General features: G+C 46.9%; 1 protein-coding gene across 1 annotated transcript in view; it reads left to right on the top strand.

The window, feature by feature from the left end:
- Positions 1-574: 574 nt before the first annotated feature.
- LOC126295065 (POU domain, class 4, transcription factor 1-like) overlaps positions 575-16,182 on the top strand; it is a 68,005-nt gene continuing 52,397 nt past the window's right edge. Inside the window, exons 1-2 of the mRNA XM_049987311.1 lie at positions 575-733; positions 13,423-13,498. Coding sequence (XP_049843268.1) covers positions 575-733; positions 13,423-13,498 — 235 coding nt within the window. The remainder of the gene's footprint in view (positions 734-13,422; positions 13,499-16,182) is intronic.

A 16,182-nucleotide genomic window follows, 5' to 3' on the forward strand; every position in this document is an offset into this window, starting at 1 on the left:
GATACGATAGACTTTCATACGAGGTCTCACTTTAAAAAAATGGCACTGAGCACTGAGGGACTTACCATCTGAGGTCATCAGTCCCCTACAACTTAGAACTACTTAAACCTAGCCGGCCGGTGTGGCCATGCGGTTCTAGGCGCAACAGTCTGGAACCGCGAGACCGCTGCGGTCGCAGGTTCGAATCCTGCCTCGGTCATGGCTGTGTGTGATGTCCTTAGGTTAGTTAGGTTTAAGTAGTTCTAAGTTCTAGGGGACTGCTGACCTCAGATGTTAAGTCCGATTGTGCTCAGAGCTAACTAACCTAAGGACATCACACACAGCCATGACCGAGGCAGGATTCGAACCTGCGACCGTAGCGGTCGGTCCCACATTACCCAGTGAGTACACCACTGCGCAGCTCGTTTCCGGACATCGATCCCGCCTCTGGGGACCTCCTCTCGCACCGGCTGCCTCCCCCCTGCCACTCCACCCCAGACCCCAGACTGCCTGACGACTGACCAGTTCGCCCGACGCTCTCCGTTGCAGCTGGTCGCTGACGCAGTCGACGGGGGCGGCAGGCGCGGTGCCGTCGATGTCGGTGTCGGTGACGCCGGGCTACGGCTCGCCGCCGCAGCTGTGCCACCAGGCCGTCAGCTCCGCCCCCACCGCCCCCACTGTGGTGGCGGCTCGGGCCAGCGTCGCGCCCGGGGGCGGCGTGTCGCACGGCGCCTTCTCCCCACTGCAGGCGCAGGTAGATCAGCACTGCACACACACACACACATACAAACTTTGATATCTGTCTGATCAGGTCTTGAAGACCGGAAGTGGAAATTAAGGGGGGAAAAAGAGGTTCACACATACACACACAATAAAAAAAACATTTTTATTCATTTCTGAACAGGTCTTAAAGAGGGGAAGCGGAGATCCAAAGGAAGATTCACACACACACAAACACTTTGATACGTTTCTGAACAGGTGTTGAAGAGGAGAACTGGAAATCCAAATAAGAAAAGGTTCAGACACACACACACACATGCACACACACATACTTTGATATGACTCTGAACATGTCTTGAAGGGGGCGAGCAGAAATCCAAATAAAAAAAGATTGTACCCGCACACACGGACAGTTTGATATGTTGCTGAACAGGTCTTGAAGAGTGAACTGGAAATCAAAATAAGAAAAGGTTCACACACACACACACAAGCATTTTGATATGTTTCTGGACAAGTCTGGAAGAGTAGAGGTGTAAAAGCAAATAAAAAAATGTTCAGACACACACAAACACTTTGATACATTGCCGAACAGGTCTCGAAGACGGGAAGTAGAAATGGAAATAGAAAAAGATTCACACACACACAAACACTTTTATAGTTTCTGAACAGGTCTTGACGACAGGAAGTGGAAATCCAAATAAAAACAGGATCTTACACAAATACTTTGATAAGTTTCTGAATAGGTCTTGTAGGTCGGAAGCGGAAATCCAAATATGAAAAGGTTGTCCCCTTCCCCCAGTCACACAAACACTTTGATACATTTCTGAACAGGTGGGAAAGTGGAAATCCAAATTAAAAAAGGTTCACACACACAAACACACACACACACACACACACACACACACACACACACACACTTTGATACGTTTCTGAACAGGTCTTCTAGGGGACAAGCAGAAATGCAAATAAAAAAAGTTGTCCCTCCCCCCCCCCCCCTCCTCACACACACAAACACTTTGATACATTTCTGAACACATCTTGACGAGGGCGAGTGGGAATCCAAATAAAAAAAGTTTGCTATCTACAAAAGACGTACTGCATTTATATGTCTGTAAACAACAAAGTTATAGGAAAGGTAATCACGCTGGTTAATTTCCTTATGGTGTATAAACATTTGCTTAATACCTCTATTTTCCCTCTGTAACAAAAGTTGTTTGGGGTGCCGAAGATATATGTGACACGTTGTACATACAACGATTTAACAACACTAGCAAACTCTGAAATCATATGTGTGAAAACGAGACAGATGGAAAAAAGGTAGGTAAACTGATTATCATTTCAAAAATATTCGCCATAACTGTCACTATACTCTAAAGAAAAAAACAACACACTACGAAGGAACTATCGAAGGGGGCGAAAACAGTAAATGTGATGTGCATGTACAGACAAAGAAATTATTAAAATTCAGGAAAAAACTGGATGATTTATTCAGGTAAAATAACTTCACAAATTCAGTAAGTGAATAACGCATTGGTCCACCACTGGCCATTATGAAAGGATTTCTTCGGCTCGGCATTGATTCACAGAGTTGTTGGAGCCCTCTTGAGGGATACCGTGCCAAATTCTGTGCAAGCAGCGCGTTAGGTCGTCAAAATTTCGAGCTGGTTGGAAGGTCCTGCTCAGAGTGCTCCAAACACTCTCAACTGGGGGAAGATCCGGCGGACCTTGTTGGCCAAGGTAGGTTTTCTCAAGGATGAAGAGAAGCAATCGATACTCTCGCCGTATCCGGGCGGAAATTATCTTACTTAAATGCAACTCCTGCATGGCTTTCCATGAAGAGGAACAAAATGGGGCGCAGAATATCGTCGACGAACCGCTGTGCTGTGAGGGTGCAGCGGATGACAACAAAAGTGGTCCTGCGTTGAAAAGAAAGGGTACCCCCAGGCCATAACTCCCGGTTATCAGACCATATAGTGGGCGACAGCTGGACCGGTATAGCGCCGCTGCCGTCCAGAGCGTCTCCTGACCCATCTTCAGCCTCGAGTCTCATTGGCTGCAGGAGGATTTCACCAAATGGCATGGACGTCAAAGACCCCTGGAGGTCTCTGCGCCGTCACGCCGTAAGCTATGACGGCGCACACCTCCTGGCCCACGTTTAATGTGAGGGCGCCACGGTGGGACACGTGGTCCCAGCGGCCAATAGCGGCGTCCCCGACCATGTATTTAAGCTGTGAGCGTGTGGCTGCTATTCTGTCATTCTGCGCGATGGATTAATCTGAGCTGTACCCTTTACCCTGTGGCTCCTGCAAGATGCAATTTCCACCCCCACACTACTACAGAAGTCAGGCAGACGCTCCTAACGTTCTAAAGAGAAATGCGTGGAAAACTTTCGGCAATAAATATCTTCTGGAATCATCCGCAGTAAGGAAATGACACAAAAATTTACAAAACTTCTTCCGTAACTGGTGGGGTGCTTGGGTACTGGAGTAGTGCTAGTTAGTGTAAGAAAAACATGAAACTAAAAAAAATTATTATTTATTTTGCAAAAATTCTGAGAAATCACAGTGGCACTTTTAGGTATGAACTGAACAAGTATTTCCAGGTTCTTTTCGGAATGTGAAGTTACCTCTCAAGGATAGGATTCGCTAATGAAATTTCTATATAAAGTTTAAGATTGTTATTGACTTGGCGGAATGGCTGAGAGCCGCGCCTACTCAACTTGAATACTTATCCGTTAGAATGTTGCTAGGTATGGTCGAGGCTGTCGCGTGTGAAATGCAGTGAAGTGTACTGTTGTGGAGGAAATACGGGGCTCGGAAGAGCTGTAGCGCACAATACCGTAAGCTGCGATGACTGCTGTCTGCGCCGCTCGCTGCTCACAAATAAGATAACTCTCGTTCTATCTGGAACGACCTTTGCCACTCAAACTCTCCCTATACCTTGATGAAGTCGAGGACTCCTATTCGGCCCTAGTCTAACTATTGGCGTGGTACACCCGTCAGATAACCAGTCCACCGCGATGCCACTCAAAAATTCGCTCACAGGCGTTTACCTACAACTCTGTCCGTTCACACCACACAATAAGTGTGGCGGCCAACACAGCGAACAACGCTTAATCTCAAGAACTCAGTATAGAGTCGCACTCCGATTCGCCCTCGACAGAGGTGCTCTCCCAGTGAAGTACTGAGGAGAGACTTGTTCCTCGCTCTTTGAGTACACGTACGAGCGTGCACGCTCTCGTTAGGTGTTCTCGCTCCGAGACCGACAACGGAACGTATCCTCTCCACGTCAGACATGAAGGGGTATATCTTTCGGCCTCTTCCATTACTCCTTCAGCTCAAGGTGTCAGCAATATCGTCTGCCAATCAGCATTGCTCTTCTAAAACGGGAGAACGACGTTTAGTTTAAGGCGTCCTATCCGGAAATCTGTGGCATCAGCGTATGGCTTTTGCTGTCTTCCTGTGAAAACCTCTGAAACTCATGCTGTGTTTGTAAAGAAAGTGTAGGCTGGGCGCTCCCACACAACGTAGCGGAATTTGCTTTTAAGCTAAATACGGGGTCATTCTACCTTTCACTCGGGCAAACGTTGTCTGCTCTATGGGCGGGCGAGGTTGACTTGCCCTCTGAAGGGCCCGACCTCCTGGTGTGCGGTTTGCCTCTCCCGAACTAAAATCTGTTTTGATCCTTGTGTCTTGAATGCTTATGTGTCCGCCAGGCAAGAGTATTTCAATCGCAGTGCGCACTTGTGATTTACTAGTTATTTGCATATCGTTTGCATGACTTCATACAACATTGACTTTGTCTTATTGTGTTTGGGTTCAAATGAAGCGTCTTGATGTGCGGAATATGATCGTGAGGGCGGAATATGTAAGCAATGAAGGTCAGGAGACCACGACACCTTACAAAGCGGCTGCCTCTCTCACTGCCAGTCAGTTTAATCTTTGGATGCGTCTGTTGACATCTCATCTCAGACAGCGTTTTTACGTCACTTTGTTCTGTGTACAAGTGGACGTGGTCGATTCGCGAGGTTTTCTTGTGACTGTTGTTTCTTGCTTGTTGTGGTTCGTAAGGTCTCGCTCGGTTTTCCTTCATTATTTGCGTCTCTCCTCTCCCGTTTGTGTTGTTATTCACAGGCCGCTCCGTAGGCCCCACTGTGCTTTCCTTCACGGCAACCCCGTGACTGGAATGGTCGCGGTTACAACAGGATTGCCTGCTGTGATGAGTCCTGCTTCGACCGCCATTTGTTGTCGTTGCGGTCTTCTGTCCTGAGGCTGGTTTTCCAGCTCTCCACCCTACTCTATCCTGTTCAAGCCTATTCACGACCGCCATTGACCAGTGAAAAAGTGTCTGGAGACGCCACGGACAGCTGCGGGATACCAGCCAGACTGCAGCTCGCCATACGGCCAGACATCCAGGGCTGGTGGTCTAGGGCGCCATTTCTTTTCATAGCAGGAAGCCTTTGGTTGTCATCCGCAGCTCCCTTACAGCACAGTGGTACGTCGACGAGTTTCTACTGACCTTCATGGCGACCTCTCCTATGCTCACATTTCAGCAAGATAACGGCTGCGCGCATAAAGCGAGAGTCTCCACTGCTCGTCTTCGTGCGTGCCAGGCCCTACCTTGGCCAGAAAGGTCGCTGGACCTTGCGCACATTCCGAGTACTTTGGACGGGGCGCACCAACCAGCTCGGGATTTTGGCGATGTGACGCGCCAATTGGACACAATTTGGTACGATATGCCTCAGGAGAACATCCAAAACTATGTCAATCAATGCCGAGCCGAATAACTGCTTGCATAAGGGATAGACATGGACCGACACAGTAAGGGGTTAGAATTATAATGTCTTCAGCTACTGACGGGCGTTGATATATATCATATATCAGGACTCGTACCCAGAATCTCCCGCTTACAAGGCAGACACTCTATCCATCTGAGCCACCGAGGGCACAGAGGATAGTGCGACTGCAGAAACTATCTTCCGCACCCCTCCTGCAACCTACATTCTCACCTTATATGTCCACACACTACATTGAAAGTGTCCCTACCCAATGCACTCATTACCCGTGGAAGAAAATCTTACCATGTCCCATAAGAGTTTGGGTAATGAGTCTGCATCCCCACAGAAGAAGGTCATGGCCAGTATTGCCAGAACTACACTCATGCTCATAAATTAAGGATGATTGAAGAATGTGGTGCCCCACAACGTGGTACTGCACAAAACTGGCGGTAGTAGCATAGGCACATAGGGAACACACACGACACACAGCTCTAAGTCGACGGTGTTGGTGATAAGTTGAGAAAACTGTCCCGAAACACATGTGCTACAAAACGCCACTGTTTCCTGTGCATGTACCCCGACATCAATATGGGATGTGCCACCGTGCACACGTACACAGGCCGCACAATGGATTCGCATACTCAGGATCAGGTAGTCGAGCAGCCACTGGGGTACAGCCTCCTATTCTTGCAGCAGTGCCTGTCGGAACTCCTGAAGTATCCTAGGGGTTGGAAGACGTGCAGGAATATGTCGACCGAGGGCATGCCAGACGTGCTCGATGGGGTTTAGGTCTGGAGAACAGGCAGGCCACTCCATTCGCCTCATATCTTCTGTTTCAAGGAACTCCTCCACGATGGCAGCTCAGTGGGGCCATGCGTTATCATCCATGAAGAGGAAGGTGGGACCCACTGCACCCCTGTTAAGGTGGACATACTGGTGCAAAAAGATGTCCCGATACACCTGACCTGTTGAAGCTCCTCTGTCAAAGACATACAGGGGTGTACGTGCACCAATCATAATTCCACCCCACATCATCAAACTACAACCTCCATACAGGTCCCTTTCAATGACATTAAGGGGATGGTATCTGGTTCCTGATTAACCCAAGATGAAAACCCAGCGAGAATCACTGTTCAGACTATATCTGGACTCGTCTGTGAACACGATGTGGGACCACTCTTCCAATGACAAAGTACTGTGTTCTCGATACCAGGCTTCACGGGCTCTCCTGTGATCAGGGGTCAGTGGAATGCACCTTGGAGGTGTCTGGGAGAATAAACCGTGGATCTCTGCAGACAACTGTTCCAGTGGCTGCGGTAAGGTCCTGAGCGAGGCTACCTGCAGTACTCCGTGGCCGTCTGCGGGCACTGATGGTGAGATACATCGGTCTCCTTGTGTTTGACAAGCCTCCAGTCGCCCTAGTATTCTACCCCTCATAACGTCATCAATATGCGTTCTTTGAGCCATTTTCAACGCACAGTCACCATTAGCACGTCTGAAAACGTCTGCACACTTACTCGCTGCACCATTCTCTGATGTGCACCAACACACCTCTGCGTATGTGCACTGCAGGTCAGATGCACCGCATGTTCATACCCCGAGGTGATTTAAACCCGCAAATCGCCAACCAGAGCGTATCAGCATTATACTTAATTTCTCAGCATGAGTGTATTTACTTATATCGAAATGGCGTCTGTTCTTTTGGACATGTCTGAAAGAGCAGACACCATTTCCATATAAGTATACACTACTGAGTTGGTCAGTTTTTACGAGATGGTCAGTTCCTTCATGGAAAAATAATTGCGGTTGCCTTCAGAACCGCAATTGTACCTATACATACACTTCTTCGTCCAAAGCAAATCAACAGCCGTCAAGCCAGAGCTCCAAAAACATCGAAATCGAATCGAGACAGTTCAGGACTGTATAGAGGTTGTGTAAGGGCTTCCCAGCGAAATTTGTTTGATGTAGTCTCAACAGTAGCCACGCCAGCTCCGGGAAACTCGCGTTGCCTTTTGTGCACGACTGCAGCGGTCCGCTGCTCATTGACTGTGAGGAACCTGGCGGCCCAGTCAACGCACAGCCGTACGTGGACGTTCGAACGCACCGGCAGCGCTGTTGACCGCAGTCGTCCTTCTGCCGCAGGCCAGTGGCCTCCCATACCTTGTTCCGACTGGGCTCTAGAAGCTTCGGGTGGAAGCCCTCACACATCCTCCGAACAGTCCCGACCTCACCCCATACTACTTCCAGCAACAATATGTCGTTGTGTTGTGGTCCTCAGTCCAGAGACTGGTTTGATGCAGCTCTCCACGCTACTCTGCCCTGCGAGATTAATCTCAATTACTATTTGATCATCTTCTTCATTTATACAAACACTGGTTAGATGCAGCTCTCCCTTCAGTCCGGAACCACGCAGCTGGTACGGGCGCAGGTTCGAATCCTGCCTCGGGCATGGATGAGTGTAATCTCCTTAAGTTAGTTAGGTTTAGGTAGTTCTAAGTCTACGGGACTGATGACTTCACATGTTAAGTCCCACAGTGCTTAGAGCCATTTGAACCATTTTTGATGCAGCTCTCCATGCTACTCTATCCTGTGCAAGCTGCTTCATCTCCCAGTACCTACAGCAGCCTACATCCTTCTGAATCTGCTTAGTGTATTCATCTCTTGGTCTCCCTCTACGATTTTTACCCTCCACGCTGCCCTCCAATACTAAATTGGTGATCCCTTGATGCCTCAGAACATGTCCTGCCAACCGATCCCTTCTTCTAGTCAAGTTGTCCCACAAACTTCTCCCCAATCCTATTCAATACCTCCTCATTAGTTACGTGATCTACCCATCTAATCTTCAGCATTCTTCTGTAGCACCACATTTCTGAAGCTTCTATTATCTTCTTGTCCAAACTATTTATCATCCCTGTTTCACTTCCATACATGGCTACACTCATTCCATACAAATACTTTCAGAAAACACTTCCTGCCACTTAAATCTGTAGTCGATGTTAACAAATTTCTCGTCTTCACAAACGCTTTCCTTGCCATTGCCAGTCTACATTTTATATCCTCTCTACTTCGACCATCATCAGTTATTTTCCTCCCCAAATAGCAAAACTCATTTACTACTTTAAGTGTCTCATTTCCTAATCTAATTCCCTCAGCATCGCCCGACTTAACTCGACTACATTCCATTATCCTCGTTTTTCTGTTGTTGTTCATCTTATATCCTCGTTTCAGGAGACTGTCCATTCCGTTCAGGTGCCCTCGCACGTCCTTTGCTGTGTCTGACATAATTACAATGTTATCGGCGAACCTCAAAGTTTTTATTTCTTCTCCATGAATTCTAATTCCTACTCCGAATTTTTCTTTTGTTTCCTTGACTGCTTGCTCAATATACAGATTGAATAACATAGGGGACAGGCTACAACCCTGTCTCACTCCCTTCCCAACCACTGCTTCCCCCGATTGTTATAACTGCCATCTGGTTGTTACACAACTTTTAAATAGCCTTTCGCTCCCTGTATTTGGCCCCTGCCACCTTCAGAATTTGAAACACAGTATACCAGTCAACCTTGTCAAAAGCTTTCTCTCAAAAATATATGGAACGTATATTGTGTTCGAGGATTACGAATTCCGTCGAAGAGAACTGTCTACTGACACGCAGTCGACACAGATTTAGAAAACATCGTTATCGTGAAACACAACTGGCTCCTTACACACACGAAGTGTTGAGTGCAACTGACAAGGGATTTCGAATTGATTCCGTATTTCTGCATTTCCAGAAGGTTTTTGATACTGTTCCACAGAACGGGATTGTAGTGAAATTGTTGCTTATCGAATATCGTGTCAGTTATGTGACTGGATTCGTAGTAATCGAGTAAAACAGAAGTGATTTCTGGTGTACAGAAAAGATAGTATTATAGGTCCTCAGCTGTTCCCTATCTGCACAAGCCACCGTCTTAAGAATTTTGCAGATGATGCTGTCGTTTATCGTCTGGTAAAGTCAGCAGATCAGAACAAATTGAAAAACGATGTAGAAATGATATCTGTATGGTGCGAAAATTGGCACTTGAATCTAATTAACAAAAAGTGTGTCATCGACATAAGTGCTAAAAGGACTTCGTTAAACTTCGACTACACGATAAACCAGTCGAATCTAAAGGCTGTAAATTCAACTAAATACCTAGGAACTACAATTACGAACAATTAAAATTGGAAAGAACACATAGGAAATGTTTCGGGGAAGGCTAACCAAAGACTGCACAATGTAACAGACCTGCTAAGGAGACTGCCTACACTACGCTTGTCCGTCCTCTTTTAGAATACTGCTGCGCGGTGTGGGATCCTTACCAGATAGGACTGACGGAGTACATCTGAACAGTTCAGACAACGGCATACGTTTTGTATTGCCGCGAAATATGGGAGAGAGTGTCACTGAAGTGACAAAGGATGTGCGGTGGAAATCGTTAAACAAAGGCGTTTCTCGTTACGGCAGAAACTTCTGCCGAAATTTCCATTACCAAGATCCTCCTGATAATGCCAAAATATTTTGTTGATATCGACCTACATAGGGAAAAACGATCACCACGATAAAATAAGGGAAATCAGGACTAGCACGGAAAGATACAGGAGTTCGTTTTCTCCACGTGGTGTTCGAGAGTAGAATAATAGAGAGTTAAGTGGCTCGATGAACCTGTGATTTGCAGAGTGTCCATGTAGCTGTAGATGTAGATGTAGCTTCTCGGAGTCCTGAAGAACGACGTTCGTGATTCCTACAGAGGAAGAGGTGCACCCCTGCCTAGAAGCATGGCTCTGCAGTTAACCGTAAATATTTTTACACGTGGGCATCGGTTGTGGAGATTACTTCTCAAATAATTAATCAGTTTACTTACTTTTTTTCGAACTGCCTTGTTTTCATGTGAATGCCCCGTATATCAATTAGAAGTGGAGAAAGAATGTGCTGTAACTCTGATCAGAATTTCAGCGTTCTATTTCACTTCAAACCTCTTATTGTCAAACTCGTTTTTATTCAGAAATTCGGTTCGGCACGTACACATGTTTCTTTCTTCCTTGTCCTCTGCAGACGTCCGAGTGGCTTATACAGGGTGCTCCATTGACAGTGACCGGGCCAAATACCTCACGAAATAAGCATCTAACGAAAAAACTACAAAGAACGAAACTCGTATAGTTTCAAGGGGGAAACCAGATGGCGCTATGGCACTGCCATAGGTCAGACGGATATCAACTGCGTTTTTTTTTTTAATAGGAACCCCCATTTTTATTACATATTCGTGTAATACGTAAAGAAATATGAATGTTTTAGTTGGACCACTTTTTTTCGCTTTGTGATAGATGGCGCTGTAATAGTCGCAAACGTGTAAGTACGTGGTATCACGTAACATTCCGCCACAGGGGACGGTATTTGCTTCGTGATACATTAGCCGTGTTAAAATGGACCGTTTACCAATTGCGGAAAAGGTCGATACCGTGTTGATGTATGGCTATTGTGATCAAAATGCCCAACGGGCGTGTGCTATGTATGCTGCTCGGTATCCTGGACGACATCATCCAAGTCTCCGGACCGTTCGCCAGATAGTTACGTTATTTAAGGAAACAGGAAGCGTTCAGCCACATGTGAAACGTCAACCACGACCTGCAACAAATGATGCCCAAGTAGATGTTTTAGCTGCTGTCGGGACTGATCCGCACATCAGTAGCAGACAAATTGCGCGAGAATCGGGAATCTAAGAAACGTCGGTGTTGAGAATGCTACATCAACATCGATTGCACCCGTACCATATTTCTATGCACCAGGAACTGCATAACGAAGTCTTTGAACGTCTTGTACAGTTCTACCACTGGACACAAGGGAAATTACGAGACGGTGACAGATTTTTTGCACGCGTTCTATTTAGCGACGAAGCGTCATTCACCAACAGCGGTTACGTAAACCGGCATAATATGCACTATGGGGCAACGGAAAATCCAGGATGGCTGCGACAAGTGGAACATCAGCGACCTTGGCGGGTTAATGTATGGTGCGGCATTATGGGAGGAAGGATAATTGGCCCCCATTTTATCGATGGCAATCTAAATGGTGCAATGTATGCTGATGTCCTGCGTAATGTTCTACCGACGTTACTACAAGATGTTCCACTGCATGACAGAATGACGATGTACTTCCAACATGATGGATGTCCGGCACATAGCTCTGGTGCCGTTGAAGCGGTATTGAATATAATATTTCATGACAGGTAGATTGGTCGTCGAAGCACCATACCGTAGCCCGCACGTTCACCGGATCTGACGTCCCCGGGTTTCTTTCTGTGGGGAAAGTTGAAGGATATTTGCCATCGTGATCCACCGACAACGCCTGACAACATGCGTCAGCGCATTGTCAATGCATGTGCGAACATTACGGAAGGCGAACTACTCGCTGTTGAAAGAAATGTCGTTACACGTACTGCCAAATGCATTGAGGTTGACGGACATCATTTCGAGCATTTATTGCATTAATGTGGTAGTTAGAGGTAATCGCGCGGTAACAGCATGCGTTGTCAGAAATGATAAGTTCACAAAGGTACATGTATGACATTGGAACAACCGAAATAAAATGTTCAAACGTACCTACGTTCTGTATTTCAATTTAGAAAAGCTATCTGTTATCAACTGTTCGTCTAAAATTGTGAGCCGTTTGTTAGTGACTATTACAGCGCCTTCTATCACAAAGCGAAAAAGGTGCTCCAACTAAAATATTCATATTTGTTTACGTACTACACGAATCTGTAATAAAATGGGGTTCCTATTTTTAAAAAAACGAAGTTGATATCCGTTTGCCCTATGGCAGCGCCATCTAGCGGGCCAACCATAGCGCTATCTGGTTTCCCCCTTCAAGCTGGACGAGTTTCGTCCGCAGCTCGTGGTGGTGCGGTAGCGTTCTCGCTTCCCGCGCCCGGGTCAGGGATTTTCACTGCCTCGTGATGACTGGGTGTTGTGTGCTGTCCTTGGGTTAGTTAGGTTTAAGTAGTTCTAAGTTCTAGGGGACTGATGACCATAGATGTTAAGTCCCATAGTGCTCAGAGCCATTTTTAGACAAGTTTCTCTCTTTGCAGTTTTTCGTTTGACGCTTACCTCGTGAGATGTTTGGCCCTGAGCTTCGTTACCAGAGGCAGTAGTATGACTCAGGGTAAAATCCTCCGAGCAGTTAGGCCACGTCATATTAGCCACAAGCTTCTTCACTGCACTACGTTTCGGTCCGTGTGCTGCAATCTCCTTCACTATTGCACTCGCGTCCCTGGACGTCTGAACGCTCATTCGTCCAGAGACGGCAGTCCAAGAGCGAAGAGGACCGCGGCCGATGGAGCGAAACGTCGAGCAGTGGAGAAGCTCGTGGCGAGCATCGTGTGTGGCCTAACTCCTCGGAGGATTTCATCACCAGTGACTAGGGCCATGAAAACCTGCAGACTTACATAGCAGCATAAGTGTTTGTTAAATGATGACTAACTGAAACCCTCAGCTGCCGACAGGTGTTGTTGATACACCTCGATGTGGACAGCTGAAAAGGTGTGCCCCGACCGGGACTCGAACCCGGGACCTCCTGCTTACGTGGCTGACGCTCTGTCCATCTGAGCCACCTCGGGCACAGATGAATAGCGCGACTGCATGGACTTATCCCTTGCACGCTTCCCGTGAGACTCACATTCCCAACTGTCCAAAATTCTACATATGTAATGTAGAATGGCCACCCAGCCATTGACCTTCGTCTGTGCGAATGCGCACAGGTTGCCCAAACTCTTACGGGAATCGCCAAAGTGTGCGCGAGTAATGAGTGGATGGGCAAATGTCTGTAAGGTACATTACATTTATTCCAGGGAAAAGCTGCACGGTCATCAACAGTATTCTGTTCTTTCGAGAACAGTTACTGTCTTCACATATAAGTGTTTGTGTTTTTCCAGCTCCAGCACCACCAGGTCCAGAACATGCAGCTGCAGGCGGCGGTGAATGGCTACTCCCAGCTGGGTTCGACGCTCGGTGAGTACCCACCAGTTTACCGTAACCATGGTTTGCTCTGTGTATCCACCGTCCTAACTCATATTCCAGGTTTATCAGCTTGTCTGCCTGGACCGTCAGTGAGGAAATGTGGTAGAACGTGACTTTCTGTCTTCCTTTACCTTTATATCGATACACACGGCTTTCTTGCCTGCCCCATGTACCCTCAGTGCATGGGAAGCTGCGGGGTTCCAGTCGTGTAGTCTGAACTACAGCACACGTCTGCCCGGTGCAGCCACAAAATACTGGGTAATAAAAATCAAGGCACACTCTTCATGTAAGTAAATACTCCGAAAACCACTGTGTAGTGCATAGCAGAGGGTACTTCCCAATGCACCAGTTATGAGGTCTTCTTCCTGTTCCATTCACATACGGGGCTTGGTTCACATTACTGTTTAAATGCCTCTGTGCCGTGCTGTGATTAGTTTCGCGTCGTCCTCACAATTGATGTGAGAAGATACGCAGGCGCGTCTCGTATATTCCTGCATTCATAATGTTGGGTCTCGAAACATTGTATGTAGGCTTTCTCAGGGTGGTTCGTGTTGATCTTCATGCATCTGTCAATACAGTTCTCTCAGCGTTTTTGCGACTTTGTCCCATCTGTAAAATAAACCTGCCCTTCCCTGTATACATTCCTATCACTGTCGTTTTATTATTGAAGTATCTGTGCTAGCAGAATATAAATGCTGAAAACACAAGCCCAGAAACAATTTATTGGACTCACCAAATTGAACCAATAATACATGTTGCCCCACTCAAACCTCCCTGATTTCAAAGACCCAGGAAAAAAACCCACAGTAGATACGACAGCGAAAAACGCAGCACATTGTAGAGCATATTTATTTACCATCAGTGCACCTCTACATGTGAACCATTTGTACCACGAAGAATATAGAGTCTATACTCCATTTCTTGCCAAGTTCTTTGTAACATTTCCTCTGTTACTGTTTCAATCGCATTAGTGATACGATGTCGCAACGAGGGAATATCGTCCACTTTGGTCGCACACATGCAGTCCTTCACAAATCCCCACATGAAGAAATGGAGCAGCAAAATGTTGGGTGAACGTGGTGGCCAGACAGTGGGTCCTACACATCCGATCCAACGACTGGGAGATTTCCTCTCCAGGAACTTGCAAACATCCGATGACGAATGCGGCGGAGCTCCATCTTGTTGAAAAGTGATGTTGGGTTGCAAGTCTTGTATCTGAGAGTATACAAATTCGTCTAACATGTCGAAATACACTGACACATTCACTGTTTGTTCCTCACGGGTGAACACTCCAACAACCCTGTCAGCATTAGCCCGTTCTAGGCGCTCAGTCTGGAACCGAGGGCTGCTGCGGTCGCAGGTTCGAATCCTGCCTCGGGCATGGATGTGTGTGATGTCCTTAGGTTATTTAGGTTTAAGTAGTTCTAAGTTCTAGGGGACTGATGACCACAGATGTTAAGTCCCATACTGCTAGGAGCCATTTGAACCATTAGCCTGCACCAGACGTTTAGTTTAGGTCCATCACGAACATGTTCAATGACAAGGTGTGGATTTTCCGAACCCCAAATTCGAGCATTATGCCTATTAACACTTCCTAATAAATGAAAAGTTGCCTCATCTGAGAATAAATATCTTTACAGGAAGCTGGCATCCCAGTCAGTACGCTGCAGCATATCCGCACAAAATTCTTGTCGGTGAGGTTTCTCTCGTTCAGCACCAGGTGTTGCAGAATTTGCAATTTGTAAGCACACATACGAAGACGCTGGTGAACTACACGATGGGATGTTGCTCGAGGTACAACAGGTTGCCTAGATACTTGGCGAACTGACTTACGTGGGCTTCTGAGAAACGTCTGTCTGATGTCCTCCAGTGTCTTCTGAAACTCCGTAACGTGCGCCGCCAGAATGTTTCAGAACAATTCGTATCCAGTAACTTCCTATACCATTCCTTAACTGTTTTCACATCAGGTGTACCACATTCATACACACAACGATAATTTCTCTGCACAGAAATCGGCGGTTTTGTTTCTGCAAACCACGCCACTGCACCTGCGCACTGCTGTGGAGTCGCCATTTTCACTTAATGCGACCATGCTGCACTCTGGCGACGATACTTGGCACTTCTGACGCGGGAATATAAATTCTTCGAGATGCTCTACAATGTGGTTTTTCTCTCCTGGGTCCTTGAAATCAGGGAGGTTTGATTGGGACACCCTGTGCAATCTCCAAAAGAACAACAGATCTGAGCTGCGCGTGGTAGCCATGCGGTCTCAGGCGCCTTGCCACGGTTCGCTCGGCTCCCCCCGTCAGAGGTTCGAGTCCTCCCTCAGGCATGGATGTGTGTGTAGTCCTTAGCGTAAGTTAGTTTAATTAGTGTGTAAGCCTAGGGACCAACGACCTCAGCGATTTGGTCCCATAGAACCTTACCACAAATTTCAACAGACTCGATCCCAACTGTGGATCGTCGCAAATATAAAACAATAAATAATAATAGAAAAGATGTGACTCTTCACGGGGAGAGATCACGATAAAAAAGTGTGTGTGTGAAATCTTATGGCACTTAACTGCTAAGGTCATCAGTCCCTAAGCTTACAGCCGGCCACTGTGGCCGAGCGGTTCTAGGCGCTTCAGTCTGGAACCGCGTGACTGCTACGGTCGCAGGTTCGAATCGTGCCT

The sequence above is a fragment of the Schistocerca gregaria genome, chromosome 11, assembly GCF_023897955.1.
Source record: "Schistocerca gregaria isolate iqSchGreg1 chromosome 11, iqSchGreg1.2, whole genome shotgun sequence".
Taxonomy (NCBI): Eukaryota; Metazoa; Arthropoda; class Insecta; order Orthoptera; family Acrididae; genus Schistocerca; species Schistocerca gregaria.